This window comes from Pristiophorus japonicus, chromosome 15 (assembly GCF_044704955.1).
Source record: "Pristiophorus japonicus isolate sPriJap1 chromosome 15, sPriJap1.hap1, whole genome shotgun sequence".
Lineage (NCBI taxonomy): Eukaryota > Metazoa > Chordata > Chondrichthyes > Pristiophoridae > Pristiophorus > Pristiophorus japonicus.
Window position 1 is genome coordinate 4,832,764 of NC_091991.1, and position 19,301 is coordinate 4,852,064.

The window sequence follows — 19,301 nt, forward strand, 5'->3', positions numbered from 1 at the left end:
ACAAATCTTCTGGAATTTTTTGAGGATGTTTCCAGTAGAGTGGACAAAGGAGAAGCAGTTGATTTGGTGTATTTGGACTTTCAGAAGGCTTTCGACAAGGTCCCACACAAGAGATTAATGTGCAAAGTTAAAGCACATGGGATTGGGGTAGTGTGCTGAAGTGGATTGAGAACTGGTTGTCAGACAGGAAGCAAAGAGTAGGAGTAAATGGGTACTTTTCAGAATGGCAGGCAGTGACTAGTGGAGTACCACAAGGTTCTGTGCTGGGGCCCCAGCTGTTTACATTGTACATTAATGATATAGACGAGGGGGTTAAATGTAGTATCTCCAAATTTGCAGATGACACTAAGTTGGGTGGCAGTGTGAGCTGCGAGGGGGATGCTATGAGGCTGCAGAGTGACTTGGATAGGTTAGGTGAGTGGGCAAATGCATGGCAGATGAAGTATAATGTGGAGAAATGTGAGGTTATCCACTTTGGTGGTAAAAACAGAGAGACAGACTATTATCTGAATGGTGACAGATTAGGAAAAGGGGAGGTGCAACGAGACCTGGGTATCATGGTACATCAGTCATTGAAGGTTGGTATGCAGGTACAGCAGGCGGTTAAGAAAGCAAATGGCATGTTGGCCTTCATCGCGAGGGGATTTGAGTACAGGGGCAGGGAGGTGTTACTACAGTTGTACAGGGCATTGGTGAGGCCACACCTGGAGCATTGTGTACAGTTTTGGTCTCCTAACTTGAGGAAGGACATTCTTGCTATTGAGGGAGTGCAGCGAAGGTTCACCAGACTGATTCCCGGGATGGCGGGACTGACATATCAAGAAAGACTGGATCAACTGGGCTTGTATTCACTGGAGTTCAGAAGAATGAGAGGGGATCTCATAAAAACCTTTAAAATTCTGACGGGTTTAGACAGGTTAGATGCAGGAATGTTGGGGAAGTCCAGAACCAGAGGTCACAGTCTAAGGATAAGGGGCAAGCCATTTAGGACCGAGATGAGGAGAAACTTCTTCATCCAGAGAGTGGTGAACCTGTGGAATTCTCTTCCACCGAAAGTTGTTGAGGCCAATTCACTAAATATATATTGAAAAAGGAGTTAGATCTAGTCCTTACTACTAGGGGGATCAAGGGGTATGGCGAGAAAGCAGGAATAGGGTACTGAAGTTGCATGTTCAACCATGAACTCATTGAATGGCCTACTCCTGCACCTATTTTCTATGTTTCTATGGAGAATGAGGGAACTACAAGATTAAATGTAAAAGCCTCAGGACAGAGACCAGAACAACGTGTTTTTTTTTACATCGAGGAGGCTGTGGAGTTGGCGATTGATGTCAACATTTAAGAATAGGTTAGATAGTTGGCTGAAGGAAAGGGAGATAAAACCACATTGGATCCTCGTGAGTTAATTGGACTACTGCTTTTCTGGAGGATAAACACCAGTACAGCCTGGTTCTGTTTCAATTTTAATGTAAAAATGATTGCTGCACTGTTCCAATGTGTCTGTTATAAGCTTTTTCCCACTATCATTTTTATTCAAGACATGCATTTTTGATTGGCGTTTAAATATTTGGTCCTGTAATATGATTCTGTTTTTTTTCAAGCTTTTCCAACGCTTAATCAGCAGTCCAAAATTGGGGCACTCCAGCAAAAGGTAAAGATGGCAGAGCAAGAATCACAGGAAGCTAAGCGAATAGCGGGGTTTGCAGAAAAAGATGCCATGGAAAAAGACAAGGAACTGGGGCAAATGCTGATCCGTATGAGGGCATTTGAATCTGTAAGTGTTCATAACAATCTACACCAATAATTATTATTTTTTGATTGTACTGTCAAAATATACAGTATGATCATGATAAATCATAGAATGGTTACAGAACAGAAGGAGGCTATTTGGCCTGTCGAGCCCATGTCAGCTCTCCAAGGGCATTTCAAGCTAGTCCAACTCCCCCGCCCTTTCCCTGTAGCCCTGCAATTTTTTTCCTCAAGGTACTTTTCCAACTCCCTTTTGAAAGCCTCGATTGAGTCTGCCTCCACCACCCTCTCAGGCCGTGCATTCCAGATCCTAACCACTCGCTGCATAATTTTTTTTCCTCATGTCGCCTTTAGTTCTTTTGCCACTTACCTGTGTCCCCTGGTTCTCGACCCTTCCACCAATGGGAACAGTTTCTCTCGATCTACTCTGTCCAGGCCCCTCATGATTTTGAACACCTCGATCAAATCTCCTCTCAACCTTCTGCTCCAAGGAGAACAACCCCAGCTTCTCCGGTCTCTCCACGTCACTGGTTCCAGGGATGAGGGACGTCATTCTCGTAAATCTTTTCTGCACCCTCTCTAAGGGCTTCACATCCTTCCTAAAGTGCGGTGCCCAGAATTGGACATGATCCTCCAGTTGAGGCCGAACCAGTGTTTTACAAAGGTTCATCTTAATTTCCTTGCTTTTGTACTCTCTGGGCTGAATTCTCAGTTTGTTGCTGCCTCTGTTTTCACCCCGGAGGGGCATTTGTGAGCGGGCGGACAGCTTCCAGCGCCCCGCCGGACATTCAGTGCCGGGTTTGCGGGAGCGCGGAGCGGTACAGCCCAGGAGAGGCGAGCCTGTGTGCAACGTCCCCTGGTTGCAACACCGGCACGAAATTTAAAACTTGCCCGATGCACAGTGCCCCCTGTGAAAGCTGGTGGTTCCGGCTGTAGCGGCCGCAGTTAGGGAAGGGATGTCTACCGGAGGCAAGTGTGATTTTTTTTTTTTAATTGTTTTATTTTGACGCTTCATGTGGATGTGGCGGCAGTAAAGTATTGGGAATGTTGTTGGGTTTTTTTTTCAGATTTTTTTTTCTCTACCGAAGTCTCTTTGGGTGCTCCGAGGCAGGCTGTTTAGCTCGCGATTTTCATTTGCTCAGCTAGCCTAGCGCCCTAAAAGAGGCGTCTTTTAGGAACTCCTCCCTTAGCGCTCTGCTCCACACTCTCGGCTCAGCTGGTGAATTTTGTGGCTGGAGACGCAAACCAGTTCCCGGGTGCAAAATTTCCCGGGCGACCGAATTTCCACCTCTATGTGTTTACTTATGAAGCCCGAGATTCCACATGCTATTTTAACCACTTTCTCAGCCTGCCCTGTCACCTTCAGCGATTTGTGCACACATACCCTCAGGTCCCTCTGTTCATGCACCCCTTTTAGGATTATTCCCTTTAGTTTATATGCCTCTCATCATTCTTCTTACCAAAATGTATCACTTTGCACTTTTCTGCACCAAAATCTAGGCTGACACTCCAGTGCAGTGATGAGGGAGTGCTGCACTGTCGGAGATGCCATCTTTCGGATGAGACATTAAACCGAGGCCCTGTCACCCCCCTCGGGTGGATATGAAAGATCCCATGGCACTATTTGATGAAGAGCAGGGGAATTCTCTCCAGTGTCCTGGCCAATACTTTTCCCTCAACCAACATCACTCAAAAACAGATTATCTGGTCATTCTCTCATTGTTGCTTTTAAAGATATACAATACATCTGAAGTTGAAGGCAAGATCATTAAACCCAGCATGCAGCAGCTTTAGAGTCACACATTATTTTAACTAGTAACACTTAAATAACATAGGCCATTCAGCCCCTGGAGCCTGTTCCACCATTCAATTAGCTCATGGCTGATCTGTATCTTAACTTCATTTACTGCCTTGGTTCCATATCCCTTAATACACTTACCCCAGTATCAATCTGGTATGTTGGCCTTTATTCCAAGAGGATTTGAGTACAAGAGTAAAGACATTTTTTGCAATTATATAGGGCCCTGGTGTGACTGCACCTGGAGTATTGTGTACAGTTTTGGTCTCCTTACCTAAGGTTGAAACTCCCTTATCCAGAACCATCCCTCGTCCAGAACCATTCCCGGCCACCGCTGATGCATGCGCAGACCTCCACCTGAACAAATTGAAGTCCTTCCTCGCTGCCGACTCCCGCAATCGCTGGCCTGACCCTTCCATCCACCATGATTTCATTGAATGGCGGAGCAGGTTCGAGGGGCCGAATGGCCTACTCCTGTGGTGTATTTAGATTTCCAAAAGGCATTCAATAAGGTGCCACACAAAAGGTTACTGCAGAAGATAAAGGTACGTGGAGTCAGAGGAAATGTATTAGCATGGATCGAGAATTGGCTGGCTAACAGAAAGCAGAGAGTCGGGATAAATGGGTCCTTTTCAGGTTGGAAATCGGTGGTTAGTGGTGTGCCACAGGGATCGGTGTTGGGACGACAACTGTTTACAATATACATAGATGACCTGGAAGTGGGGACAGAGTGTAGTGTAACAAAATTTGCAGATGACACAAAGATTAGTGTGAAAGCAGGTTGTGTGGAGGACACAGAGAGGCTGCAAAGAGATTTAGATAGGTTAAGCGAATGGGCTAAGGTTTGGCAGATGGAATACAATGTCAGAAAATGTGAGGTCATCCACCTTGGGGGAAAAAAAACAGTAAAAGGGAATATTATTTGAATGGGGAGAAATTACAACATGCTGCGGTGCAGAGGGACCTGGGGGATCCTTGTGCATGAAACTCTTAGGGTGCACCTGATATTCCCAGGCAGTCTCCCATCCAAGTACTAACCAGGCCTGACTCTGCTTAGCTTCCGAGATCAGGCATTTTCAGACTAGTGTGGCCGTAGGCAAAAGTACACTAGCTCCTTCGAGCCGGAATTGAACCAGCGACCTAAGGATGACTTTGCTGAGTATTCCACTACAGTCCTCTGCTCTACCAACTGAGCTATCGCAGGGAAGCGCTCCTTGTGCATGAATCCCAAAAAGTTAGTTTGCAGGTGCAGCAGGTAATCAGGAAGGCGAATGGAATGTTGGCCTTCATTGCGAGAGGGATGGAGTACAAAAGCAGGGAGGTCCTGCTGCAACTGTACAGGGTGTTGGTGAGGCCGCACCTGGAGTACTGCATGCAGTTTTGGTCACCTTACTTAAGGAAGGATATACTAGCCTTGGAGGGGGTACAGAGACGATTCATGAGGCTGCTTCCGGAGATGAGGGGGTTACCTTATGATAGATTAAGTAGACTGGGTCTTTACTCGTTGGAGTTCAGAAGGATGAGAGGTGATCTTATAGAAACATTTAAAATAATGAAAGGGATAGACAAGATAGAGGCAGAGAGGTTGTTTCCACTGGTCGGGGAGACTAGAACTAGGGGGCACAGCCTCAAAATACGGGGGAGCCAATTTAAAACTGAGTTGAGAAGGAATTTCTTCTCCCAGAGGGTTGTGAATCTGTGGAATTCTCTGCTCAAGGAAGCAGTTGAGGCTAGCTCATTGAATGTATTCAAATCACAGATAGATTTTTAACCAATAAGGGAATTAAGGGTTATGGGGAGCGGGCGGGTAAGTGGAGCTGAGTCCACGGCCAGATCAGCCATGTTCTTTTTGAATGGCGGAGCAGGCTCGAGGGGCTAGATGGCCTACTCCTGTTCCTAATTCTTCTGTTCTTATGTTCTTATGCTCCTAATTCTTATGTTCTTATTCTGGTATAACAGAAAGGAACTATTGATGCTGACTGGTGTAATCCTTTACTAGGGTGTATATGGACTGGAAAATGCTGTGACAGAGATTAAGGACTGCAAGAAACATATCAAAGTCAGAGATCATCAAATTGAAACAATGACGAGCGAGATCAACAGACTTGAAATGAAGATAAATGATCTTTTGGATGAAAACGAAAATTTCCGGGAACGCTTAGGTGCGTAACAAGATTGTTAAGGTCCTCGGGATAACAGAATGGTCTGGATGATTTTTTTCTCACTTTATAAATTATAGTGGTTTGCTACAATGAACTTGAACTAGCGGTGCAATTGGTTCTAAATATAATGAGTAGTTTTTCCCAATTCTCAATGCAAGCACTGCAAGTGTTTGCAGTGTAATCGGCCTGGTAGTGCGCTGTGCCAGGATTGTGCAGCTCCTCACGGGCTCTCTGGCCAACCTACAGTGCCCGCTTCTATTGTGTTCAGTGAAGCCACTCCGGCTGCACAGGAGCTCTCGCCATCAGTGGCGCAGAGTGTGGGGGAGAACAGCAATATATTGTCTTGAAATGTTTTAGAGTTGTATATTATTGTATATAGCTCAAACCAGCACTTTGCTGGTGTAATGTATTTGCTTCATGGGTTCTTTGCTTAAGAATTCATAGCAACACATTTTTATTAAGGACTAGTTGGTTGTTAAACCTTTGCTAATAAATGACACGACACATTACCAGTTCATCCACCAGGCTCACAACCAGCTGCCCCATCGTGGATCCCCCGAACCCAACTGGCTGGGGTTTTATTCAGGCTTGTGAACATCACGTGACTGGCTAAGCCATTCCCAACTCAACAGCTCTACAACTATTTTGTGTAGACACAGTAATCAAGTGTCCCCTGATTAAAGGGGAGGTCACACTCCAAAAACTTTTCAAGTGCCCCCTTGTTTTTTGTTTTTTTTGAGGGCACCAAAAGCACAAATTATACAAGTGCCCCCTGGCTAAAATGGGGGCGGTGCACTAAAACTGACAACTTAAATAAATTAAACTTTACACAAGGTTCAAATTAAAATTTGGTTGCCGGGGGTGATGATGCACTCCAGTCCCTCCGGCGCCCACCTCACGTGGAATGCCGCGAGCGTACCGGTGGACACCGCGTGCTCCATCTCCAGGGACACCCTGGCTCAGATGTAACCGTGGAAGAGAGGCAGGCAGTCGGGCTGAACGACCCCCTCGACCGCCCGCTGCCTGGACCGGCTGATGGCCCCCTTGGCCATGCCCAGGAGCAGTCCTATGAGGAGGCCTTCCAACCTGTCCGCTCCCCTCCGCACAGGGTGCCCAAAGATCGGAGATTGGGACTGAAGTGCAAACCAGAATTTGAGGAGCAGCTCCTTCAAATATTGGAACAGGGACTGCAACCTCGTACATTCAATTTCCACATGGAACACGGACTCCTGTAGACCGCAGAAATTACAGGCGGCCTGGGAGCCCGTGAACCGACTTAAAAACTTATTGCATGGGACTACTCCGTGCAACACCCTCCAGGCCAAGTCCCCAATAAATTAGGGGAGGACTCCCGCGTAGAGAGCACTCCAAAAAAAAAAAGGGGGGACCCCCACCACTTCCGGATGGCAGCATGGTTGCGCCATGGCGTGTCCGGACGGCAGACGAGGATGGCAACATGGAGAGTGTGCAAGAGCAGCCCGTACAGAAATCCACTCCGCGCAGAACAGAAAGGCACGGAGGGGATTTCCCGGAGGAGGCTCAAGTTGTGAGGCGCCGGCTCCCGAGGGAGGTTTCGAGGCTTGGCGCCAATGAGGAATTCCGTCCGGACGGGGGTCAGTTCGGATGGGATCTCCCCACGTGCTTGAGCCTCCTGGACACCTAACTGAGCCAGGGCCCAGCGCTGTTTTTAGAGATTTGATGGCATTGGCCGCGAGCCGGACGTCGGCCCAGGATAGGCGTCGTGTCAGCTCGTCTGGCGCCACCCAGCCCGCTCCCCGCCATCGAGCAGGACCCTGACCCCTGGTCACCTTGTCAGCCACAGCCCTCTCGTCCGCCTGCCACCTAAAACCGCTGTCGTGGAGGTACGGATTCCTGAGCAGTGGCTGCCAAAGGACAGTCGCCACTCCAGACGGGGGAGAAATGTGCTTGCCGGCGCCTCTGTTCCAGACCCTGATCATTTACGACACGCAGCTCCTGTTTGTGAGCCTGGAGGGCGTCAGGACCTGCGTGTCGTAATTGTGGCAGTACTGCTGCCGGAAAAAATGCATCGAGGAGGGGGCTCGACGTACAGGTATCTCTCTGAGCATACTCACAGGTGGGGGGTTTGAGCAATGCTCATTTTTTTAAGCTTTAATTTTCCTGTAGCCATCTGATGCAAATTCAAGGTGAGCTACCAATATTATCTCTTGTGTCCGATTTGTAAAACATGATTTGGAAAAGTACTTCATCTGCATATGCTCATTTAACAAACTATTAATGCACTTTAAAAACAAAACTAGAATCTTAACAAATGTGATCTTCAAGCATTCTAGGGTTCAGCAGCAATGAGGACTATGTAAATTAATGGGAACATCGCTATTATATTATTAATGTATGCATCTCCTATCCACAAACTTCTTCCTGTTGTCACAATTTTTGGTCATGCTTTTATGTCAACATTCAGTATTGAAAACACCAATGTAATCAGTTGTAATGGCAATTCCCTAAATAATCGCGTCCCAGTAACGCTGTAGTTGCAACTTACGGCCACTAGGTGTCGCTGTGGCAGCGCTGTCTGCTCGCAGACAGTGAAGAATGCCATGGGGGAGCGAGTGGATTTAAACCTTGTATGTGGTTCCCCTGAGGTACCCTGACGTGTATTTGAGTAAACCAAATGGACAAATAATAGCTCGGGCACTCCTGCCCGACACCATTGTGAGGCCACTTCTTGCACTACATTACTCTGAAAGTGGAATGCAAAAGTGCAGATCAATATTCAGTGCCACTGAATTGAAAAACATCTTCTTTGGTCCACGGACTTGCATTTAACATGGTCACCTGAACTGATGCACACAATGCAACTGATATTTTGCACATTATTTCTTGAATGGAGTGAACTCTGCTGTTGAAGGAGGTTGATATGTAGTAGTTCTGTTTCTTCTCGCATTGATGAAAATTAATTTGTGCTTAGGCCTCGACACCAAAGAATTAGTCGATCTGACTGAATTTAAGAATTGCAAGAACTTGAAACGGCAGCAGTATCAAGCTGAGAACCAAATTCTGCTAAAAGAGGTCTGTTAATCGTCTTGTTCACCTTGCTGTTGGTTTGCTACAATATTATGTTGGAATGTTTCATTTTCAAGTCCAAAAACTTACAATGCTCTTCACTTCAGATTGAACGCCTGGAGGAAGAAAGACTAGTGTTAAAGAGACAGGTTCGCAAGATGGCCCAAGATAAAGGCATCCGGGCAGGTGCAGGAGGTAAGCTTTATAGAAACATAGAAATTTACAGCACAGAAGGAGGCCATTTCGGCCCATTGAGTCCACGCCGGCCGACAATGAGTTCTAAAGATTACATATAAACCTATGAACAATGACGGAAAAGCAAAGAACACCCAGCCCAACCAGTCTGCCCCACACAACTGCAACATACCTTCTACTGAAACATTCTACACTCCTCCCCAACCTGAACCATGTGATCTCCTGGGAGAGGCAAAAACCAGATAAAAACCCAGGCCAATTTAGGGAGGAAAAAATCTGGGAAAATTCCTCTCCGACCCATCCAGGCGATCGACACTAGTCCAGGAGATTACCCTGGCTGTATTCTATTCCCTGCAGTCCAACAAAAGGTCATCCAGTCTAATCCCAATGACCAGCTCTAGGTCTGTAACCCTGCAGGTTACTGCACTTTAAGTGCCCATCCAACCATCTCCTAAAAGTGGTGAGGGTTTCTGCATCCACCACTCTTCCAGGCAGCGAGTTCCAGATCCCCACAACCCTCTGCGTAAAGAAGCCACCCCTCAAATCCCCTTTAAACCTTCCACCAACCACCTTAAAACTACGCCCACTCGTAATAGACCCCATCCACCAATGGAAATAGACCTTACTATCCACTATGTCCAGGCCCCTCAATATTTTGTACACCTCAATGAGGTCTCCTCCCAACCTCCTCTGTTCCAATGAGAACAATCCTACCCTATCCAATCTGTCCTCATAACTAAGATTCTCCATTCCAGGCAGCATCCTAGTAAATCTCCTCTGCACCCTTTCTCGTGCAATCATGTCCTTCCTACAACACGGTGACCAGAATTGCACGCAGTACTCCAGCTGTGGCCTAACCAAAGTATTATACAATTTAAGCTTATATGCTCTTATATAAGCTCTTATATGCTATACCTTGGCCAATAAATGCAAGCATTCCATATGCCTTCTTAACCAACTTATCTACCTGGCCTGCTACTTTCAGGGATCTGTGAACAAGCATTCCAAGGTCCCTTTGTTCATTTACACTATTAAGTAGCCTACCACTTAATGTGTATTCATTCCCTTTCCTTATTAGCCCTCCCCAAGTGCATTACCTCACACTTCTCTGAATTAAATTCCATTTGCCATTGCTCTGCCCACCTGACCAGTAGATTGATATCCCCCTGCAGCCCATGCCTTTCCTCTTCATTATCAACCACACAGCCAATTTTAGTGTCGTCTGCAAACTTCTGAATCATACTCCCTATATTCAAATCTAAATCATTGATATATACCACAAAAAGCAAGGGACCCAGTGTGCTTTTGTTCCTGTATTGTACAGGACCAGCAGTACCATCTGATAGAGAATTGTACTGTGTACAGTTCTAATCTCCTTAACTGAAGAAGGATATGGTTGCCTTAGAGGGAGTGCAACAAAGGTTCACTGGACTGATTCCTGGGATGAGGGAATTGTGCTATGAGCAGAGATTGAGGAGACTAGGCCTATATCCCATCGAGTTTAGAAGAATGAGGTGATCTCATTGAAAAGTATAAAATTCTTCAGGGCTTGACAGAGAAGATGCAGGGAGGATGTTTCCCCCGGGCTGGGGAGTCGAGAAGCAGGGATCACAGTCTCGGAATAAGGGGTCGGCCATTTAGGACTGAGATGAGGAGGAATTTCTTCACTCAGAGGGTGGTGAATCTTTGGAATTCTCTGCCCCAGAGGGCTGTGGAGGCTCAGTTGTTGAGTATATTCAAGACCGAGATCGATAGATTTTTGGGTATTAAGGGAATCGAGGGATATGGGGACAGTGCAGGAAGGTGGAGATGAGGTTGAAGATCAGCCATGGTCTTATTGAATGGTGGAGCAGGCTCGAGGGGCCGCATGGCTTATTCCTGTTCCTAATTCTTATGTTCTTATGTATTTGGAAAGTGGAATTTATGTGAGATAACCCGATTGCAAAAACGTCCTTATGAGCTTGTCAGTTTTTTTTAAAAAACCAAAATAAATGTGCTTGTGGCCCCCATCAGAGGCACATACATATTTGTACCGCTGTCGATGACACTGGGGCAAACCAGTGACACCTTGATGGGTCAATTAAAAACAAAAGAGACAACTGAAGCTCCTCCTTCTCTGCAAACTCCAGCTTTAAATAACAAGACGAACGGCATCATCAGGCAAGGTTAAACCTCAAAAGGACCATCAGCTGCCTGGAGCAAGAAAGACTAGTGTTAAAGAGCAGAAACTTAACTGGACCAGCCACATAAATACCATGTCAACAAGAGCGGGTCAGAGGCTGGGTATTCTGCGGCGAGTGTCTCGCCTCCCGACTCCCCAAAGCCTTTTCACCATCTACAAGGCACAAATCAGGAGTGCAATAGAATACTCTGTACTTGCCTGGATGAGTGCAGTTCCAACAACACTCAAGAAGCTCGACGCTGTTATGTGTGGAGAAAGAGTCAGACTGAATACTGTGAGCTCAAAGTAAAGTGTGACCGTAGTCTTTTATTACAGGTCTCCAAAGTGCTTCTCCAACCTATGAGGCCTCCTTAAATACCCGTGCTCCCAAGGGATTATGGGATCCCTTGGGACTCCAGGGGATGAGCCCTCTGGTGGCTGTACAGAGTAAATACAAGTTTACATATCTAACAGATACCATCCAGGACAAAGCAGCCTGCTTGATTGGCCCCCCATCCGCCACCTTCAACATTCACTCCCTCCACCACCGGCGCACCGTGGCTGCAGTGTGCACCATCTACAAGATGCACTGCAGCAACTCGCCAAGGCTTCTTCAACAGCATCTCCCAAACCCGCGACCTCTACCACCTAGAAGGACAAGGGCAGCAGGCGCATGGGAACACCACCACTTCCCAAGTTCCCCTCCCAGTCACACACCATCCTAACTTGGAAATATATCGGCCGTTCCTCCATCGTCGCTGGGTCAAAATCCTGTACCTCCCTCCCTAACAGCACTGTGGGAGCACCTTCACCACACGGACTGCAGCGATTCAAGAAGGCTGCTCACCACCTTCTCAAGGGGCAATTAGGGGTGGGCAATAAATGATGGCCATGCCAGCGATGCCCACATCCCAGAATGAGTTTTTTAAAAAAAACAGTGAGGAGCTGCCAAAGTAGTAAAAGCTTTTAAGCTTTTACCGATATATAAAACGGAAAAGAATAACTAAAGTAAATGTTGGTCCTCGAGAAGATGAGAAGGGAAATTTAGTAATGGGAAATGTGGAAATGGCTGAGACCTTAAACAAATTATTTTGCTTCGGTCTTCACAGTGGAAGACACAAAAACCATCCAAAAATTGCTGGTCACAGGAATGTGGGAAGGGAGGACCTTGAGACAATCACTATCACTAGGGGGGTAGTGCTGGACAGGCTAATGGGACTCAAGGTAGACAAGTCCCCTGGTCCTGATGAAATGCATCCCAGGGTATTAAAAGAGATGGCGGAAGTTATAGCAGATGCATTCGTTATAATCTACCAAAATTCTCTGGACTCTGGGGAGGTACCAGCGGATTGGAAAGCAGCTAATGTAACGCCTCTGTTTAAAAAAGGGGACAGACAAAAGGCAGGTAACTATAGGCCGGTTAGTTTAACATCTGTAGTGGGGAAAATGCTTGAAGCTATCATTAAGGAAGAAATAGCGGGACATCTAGATAGGAATAGTGCAATCAAGCAGACGCAACATGGATTCATGAAGGGGAAATCATGTTTAACTAATGCCCCCTTTTGGAAAGAAAACTGAACTAAAAAATATCGTACCTAACTGACTTACTCTGGAGCAAATTTTGGGGGGAAAATGGCATTTTTTAAACTTACGCCAGAAAAAACTTACTCCAAAAAAATTGATGCAAGTCATGGCCAAAATTGGGCCCAATGTGTCAATCTAGATTATATGTTCCAGCACAGGAGTGGCACTGGAACCCATTGCCTTCTGATTCAGAAGTGGGAGTGCTACCCACTAAAACACAGATATCACTCAACTCTCAGTGGCAGCTAAGAGGTTGGAGTTGCTATGGTTACTGTTCCTACGATTCCCCGCCCTCCCACTTGAGGCCGCCTTCCTTCTCCAGAGAACTCAGCCACAACTTCTCTCTGCCTCCCGAGTAGCATCTGACTACATAGAACATAAGAATTCGGGACAGGAGTAGGCCATCTAGCCCCTCGAGCCGGCTCCGCCATTCAACAAGATCATGGCTGATCTGGCCGTGGACTCAGCTCCACTTACCCACCCGCTCCCTATAACCCTTAATTCCCTTGGTTAAAAATCTATCTATCTGTGATTTGAATACATTCAATGAGCTAGCCTCAACTGCTTCCTTGGGCAGAGAATTCCACAGATTCACAACCCTCTGGGAGAAGAAATTCCTTCTCAACTCGATTTTAAATTGACTCCCCTGTATTTTGAGGCTGTGCTCCCTAGTTCTAGTCTCCCCGACCAGTGGAAACAATCTCTCTGCCTCTATCTTGTCTATCCCTTTCATTATTTTAAATGTTTCTATAAGATCACCCCTCATCCTTCTGAATTCCAACGAGTAAAGACCCAGTCTACTCAATCTATCATCATAAGGTAACCCCATCACCTCTGGAATCAGCCTAGTGAATCGTCTCTGTACCCGCTCCAAAGCTATAGTATATCCTTCCTTAAGTAAGGTGACCAAAACTGCACGCAGTACTCCAGGTGCGGCCTCACCAATACCCTGTACAGTTGCAGCAGGACCTCCATGCTTTTGTACTCCATCCCTCTCGCAATGAAGGCCAACATTCCATTCGCCTTCCTGATTACCTGCTGCACCTGCAAACTAACTTTTTGGGATTTATGCACAAGGACCCCCAGGTCCCTCTGCACCTCAGCATGTTGTAGTTTCTCCCCATTCAAATAATATTCCCTTTTACTGTTTTTTTTTTTCCAAGGTGGATGACCTCACATTTTCTGACATTGTATTCCATCTGCCAAACCTTAGCCCATTCGTTTAACCTATCTAAATCTCTTTGCAGCCTCTCTGTGTCCTCTACACAACCCGCTCTCCCACTAATCTTTGTGTCATCTGCAAATTTTGTTACACTACACTCTGTCCCCTCTTCCAGGTCATCTATGTATATTGTAAACTGTTGTGGTCCCAGCACCGATCCCTGTGGCACACCACTAACCACCGATTTCCAACCCGAAAAGGACCCATTTATCCCAACCCTCTGCTTTCTGTTAGCCAGCTAATTCTCTATCCATGCTAATACATTTCCTCTGACTCCGCGTACCTTTATCTTCTGCAGTAACCTTTTGTGTGGCACCTTATCGAATGCCTTTTGGAAATCTAAATACACCACATCCATCGGTACACCTCTATCCACCAGGCTCGTTATAATCCTCAAAGAATTCCAGTAAATTAGTTAAACATGATTTCCCCTTCATGAATCCATATTGCGTCTGCTTGATTGCACTATTCCTACCTATTAATAATCGCTGTCCTACAGAAACGGGACACAAAAGCAACTGTTGTGGCCTTTGCACAGAAATGATGTATATCTTTTAATATTTTTGATTTTTAAAATTGTAAATCAGCTTTTTTATACCCTTTATGGATAAATTTAAGTATAATGCATTGAAATAATACTTTATGAATAAAATAGAGATTAGGAACTTCGATTTAGAGTATAGAATTAAGTGTTTTTTATTAACATATATAAATTTTGTCTTTGATCAAATTGAGTAAGATACACATGATTTGTGAACATGTTGTACCTTCAGGACTTACAGCAGATGACTTGGGGTTGGTGGATCGGTTTACTGATGAGATGAATCCAAGTAAAGAAGGAGTACTGTTCAGTACTAGCAGCTTTGATTTGTTAAAGGACAAGGTAGTACAATATGCTTTGTGTTGAAATTTTAGTTCTATCAAACTTATGCTGCAATAACTTTAAATTATATTGTTAGTGTACAGTGATAAAAGTAATGGGATTATAACTTACGCAGTCATTAAGTTAACAAGTAGACGCTGTGTGACTGAAATGTACCAGCGTAGCTCGTAAATGAAATATCAGGGCTATTATCCTAATTGTGTTACAGGAGAGTGAACAGAACTTCGTACCTTGACTACCATAAAACGGAACAATGACAGACAGGAAAGACCCTCTAGTCCATCCAACTTGTCCCACGCAATTGTGATACCTTGTGTGTCACAATATATACACTCCATTCTCCACCCCACCCAAAACCATGTGATCTCCTGGGCATTGCTTAAAAACCCAGGCAAATTTGGGAGAGAAAAAAAATCTGGGAAATTCCTCTCCAAGGCCATCAAAACTACTCCAGGAGATCACCCTGGCCCTGATAATGGAGTATTATATTGCAGCTCCATCACATTTTGGTACATGTTGACTTGCAGATTCTCACACCATGCGCTCCTGATCTCAGCTTCGCCTGATGTCAGTGCCTCCAGACCACTCTTGTTTGTGCTCCTTCTGGCAAATGGTCATCGAATAGCAACGGTGAGGGAATGGAATCAAGTGTCCAGACTGTTCTCTCAAACTGACAAATTCTGTGGCATAGGGAGACAATAAGGAGGGAACATTGATGAGAGAATAAAATGACTTGTCAAACAACACAGCAATGATCATCATGTATGGGAATATTTGCTGTTTTAAAATTGGCAACATATTCATGTAAGGAAATCATTTTCAAGATATTTAGGGGCCGAAATTGCCCCCCTGTTTAAGGTCCATTACCGCCCCTAAGAGGTGCCGCTGACCGCTTACCGCCCCGCGAGGGAAATTGCCCCGCAGGAGCAGAGGTGCCGCTGCTCGGTGCTCCTGACAACTTTTCCGCGGGAAGCTGCCAATGGCTGGGCGGCAGGAGAGGCTGCACCGCCGCCAACAGGCAGCCTGGCACTTGCTTTAGGGTGCCGGACCACTGGCCCGGCCGAAGCCCTCCCTGGCAGCCCAGTGGGCGCCACTAAAGTGGCTGCAGAGCTCGCAGTGGCCTGCCCCTTTAAATGAAGGGGAGGGATGTTGTGCCGCGTCGCGCTGACACTCATGGCACCTTCCACCCCTGCTCCAAAAGCACTTCCGCCCCCAAAAACCACCGTAACAAAAGAGGGCAATTCCCCTCTATGCTTTGCCCCGTGGATTTGGCAGAGGAGCTTCATTTAATTTGCATTATCCGCCCCATTTGGGCAATTTCGCCCCCTTAATTCCTGTGTAATGTGACGGAGCCAGCTGTCCAATAATGGTTCTTGGGATGTGGTGCAGAGCACATCCAACCTCTGGGACTGGCATGTGTCCTTCTCCATGTACTTCACACGTAACATATGGCCTAGCTATTCAGAGGGTGTGTTGGTGTAACATCTAGTGACTCGTGCGAGTGTGTGTGTGTGTGTGTACGCGCGCGCGGCCCGATGGTGGTAGTGCATCCCCATTGGAACTCCCCAGTCCCAAGAAGCACCAGCAGGTTTGTTTCTGAATAGAACCGGTTCAGTGGCATTGCACATTGTGTGTAAGCTTGTATAATGCATTTTATATAACCTGTTTTTGATGAGCCATCATGACTGGGCCCAATGAAGCCGGTATTTCTAACGCAAGCCAGTCCATAACACCCGGCACAAATACAGAACATGCTGGAAACACTCAGCAGGCCAAGCAGCATCATTGGTGAGAGAGCCAGTTCTCGTATCAGGTCTGAGTCCCTTCGTCAGAACTGGAAAAGTTAAGAGATATAACAGATTTTTAGCAGGTGCAGAGGCAGGGAAAGGAGGGAGAGAAGGAGAGGAAAGAACAAAAGCGAGGGTCTGTGATCGGGTGGAAGGCAGGAGAGATTAAATGTTGCAAATGGGCATGGCAGAATCATCAACACCTGACAACTGAAAAATAGGGCCAGAAGTTCTGGTCTGAAATTGTTGAACTCTATGCTGAATCCAGAAGGCTGTAAAGTGCCTAATCGAAAGATGAAATGCTGTTCCTCGAGCTTACGTTGTGAGCATCATTGGAACAGTGAGTGGGCAAAAATTTGGCAAATGGGACTATAATGTGGGAAAATGTGAGGTTATCCACTTTGGTAGGAAAAATAAAAAAGCAAATTAATAATTAAATGGGAAGCAATTACAAAATGCTGCAGTACAGAGGGATCTGGGGGTTCTTGTACATGAAACACAAAAAATTGTTATGCAGGTACAGCAAGTAATCAGGAAGGCAAGTGAAATGCTGGCCTTTATTGCAAGGGGGATGGAGTATAAAAGTAGGGAAGTCCTGCTCCAAAAGTACAGGGTGTTGGTAAGACCACACCTGGAGTACTGCGTACAGTTTTGGTCTCCTTATTTATGGAAGACTATACTTGCATTGGAGACAGTTCAGAGAAGGTTCACGAGGTTGATTCCTGAGATGAAGGGATTGTCATATGAAGAAAGATTGAGCAGGTTGGCCTATACTCATTGGAGTTTAAAAGAATGGGAGATGATCTTATTGAAACATATAAGATTCTGAGGGGGCTCGACAGGGTAGATGCAGAGAGGATGTTTTCCCTCATGGGGGAAGCTAGAACTAGGGGGTATAGTTTCAGAATAAAGGGTCGCCCATTTAGAACAGAAATGAGGAGGAATTTCTTCTCTGGAATCTTTGGAATTCTCTACCCTAGAGAACTGTCGAGGCTGGGTCTTTGAATAAATTTAAGGTGGAGATAGACAGATTTTTGAATGATAAGGGAGTCATGGGTTATGGGGAGTGGGCAGGGAAATGGAGTTGAGGCCAGGATTAGATCAGCCACGATCTTATTGAATGGAGGAGCAGGCTCGAGGGGCCAAATGGCCTACTCCTGCTCCTAATTCTTATGTTCTTATGAAGCGGGCTGAGGACAGAGAGGCCAGAGTGGGAGTAGAGCGGGCAATTAATATGACAGGCGACTGGAAGCTCAGGGTCACATTTACGGACTGAACGGAGGTGTTCCGCAAGCGCTCGCGTTTGGTCTCCCCCGTGTAGAGGAGACCACATCGTGAGCAGCGAATACAGTATACTAAATTGCTGTTTCACCTGGAAGGAGTGTTTGGGGCCCTGGATGGAGGAAGGGAGGAGGTAAAAGGGCAGGTGTTGCATCTCCTGCGCTTGCACGGGAAGGTGCCGTCGGGAGGGGAGGGCCTGTTGGGGGTGATTAAGGAGTGGACGCAGAGGAAACAGTCCTTTCATAATGCTGAAAGGGTAAGGAAGGGGAAGATGTGTTTACATAAGAAATTAGGATATAAGAAATAGGAGCAGGAGTAGGCCATACGGCCCTGTTTGGTTGTGAGATCACGCTGGAGGTGGCAGAAATGGCAAAAGATGATTTGTTGAATGTGGAGGTTGGTGGGGTGAAAGGTGAGAACAAGGGGAACCCTATCGTGGTTCTGGGAGGGAGGGGAAGGGCTGAGAACAGAGGTGAGGTAAATGAGTCGGACACGGTCAGTGCCATGTCAACCACAGTAGAGGGGAATCCTCGGTTGAGGAACAAAGAAGACATATCTGAAGCACTAATGTGGAAGATGGCAACGTCAGAACAGATGTAGCGCAGACGGAGAAACTGGGAGAATGGAATGGAGTCCTTACAGGAAGCAGGGTGGGAGGAAGTGTAGTTCAGGTAGCTCTGGGAGTCAGTGGGCTCAGAGTACATGTTTGTAGATAGCCTATCCCCAGAGACACAGAAGCCGAGCAAGGGAAGATTTAGAGATGGACCATGTGAAGGTGAGGGAAGGGTGGAAATTGGAAGCAAAGTGAATGAAATTTTCTAGTTCTGGGCGAGAGCAGGAAATGGCACCAATATAGTCATCAATGTATCGGAAAAAGAGGTGAGGGAGGGGACCTGAGTAGGACTGGAGCAAAGAATGTTCGACACAAAAAGACAGGCATAGCTAGGGCCCATGCAGGTTCCCATAGCAACACCTTTTATTTGGAGGAAATGGAGTCAAAGGAGAAGTTGTTGAATGTGAGAACAAGTTCAGCCAGGTGGAGGAGGGGGGTGGATGGAGATTGGTTGGGCCTCTGTTCAAGGAAGAAGCGGAGCGCCCTCGGACCGTCCTGGTGGGGGATAGAGATGTAGAGGGATTGGACGTCCATGGGGCAAAAGAGACGGTTGGGGCCAGGAAACTGTTAAAGTGGCGGAGGGCGTTGGAAGAGTTGCGAATGTAGGTGGGAAGAGATTGGACAAGGGTAGAAAAAAATCGAGTCCAGATAGGAAGAAATCAGTTCCGTGAGGCAAGAACAGGCTGAAACGATGGGTCTACCGGGGCAGCCCGGTTTGTGGATCTTGGGAAGGAGGTAGAAGCGGGCTGTGCAGGGTTGGGGGTCTACGAGGTTGACAGCCGTGGAGGGACGATCCCCAGAGGATATGAGGTCAGTGACAG

General features: G+C 46.5%; 1 protein-coding gene and 1 non-coding gene across 10 annotated transcripts in view; one reads left to right on the top strand and one right to left on the bottom strand.

The window, feature by feature from the left end:
- Positions 1–19,301, top strand: part of cep290 (centrosomal protein 290) — a 158,007-nt gene that overhangs the window by 38,965 nt on the left and 99,741 nt on the right. For all 9 annotated transcript variants that reach the window (XM_070900076.1, XM_070900077.1, XM_070900079.1 and 6 more), the window contains exons 13-17: positions 1,602–1,774; positions 5,547–5,709; positions 8,660–8,760; positions 8,862–8,949; positions 14,690–14,799. In XM_070900076.1, the coding sequence (XP_070756177.1) occupies positions 1,602–1,774; positions 5,547–5,709; positions 8,660–8,760; positions 8,862–8,949; positions 14,690–14,799 (635 nt within the window). The remainder of the gene's footprint in view (positions 1–1,601; positions 1,775–5,546; positions 5,710–8,659; positions 8,761–8,861; positions 8,950–14,689; positions 14,800–19,301) is intronic.
- trnay-gua (transfer RNA tyrosine (anticodon GUA)) lies at positions 4,660–4,751 on the bottom strand. Its single transcript is given in 2 exon segments — positions 4,660–4,695; positions 4,715–4,751. It is a non-coding gene; the product is annotated as a tRNA-Tyr (tRNA).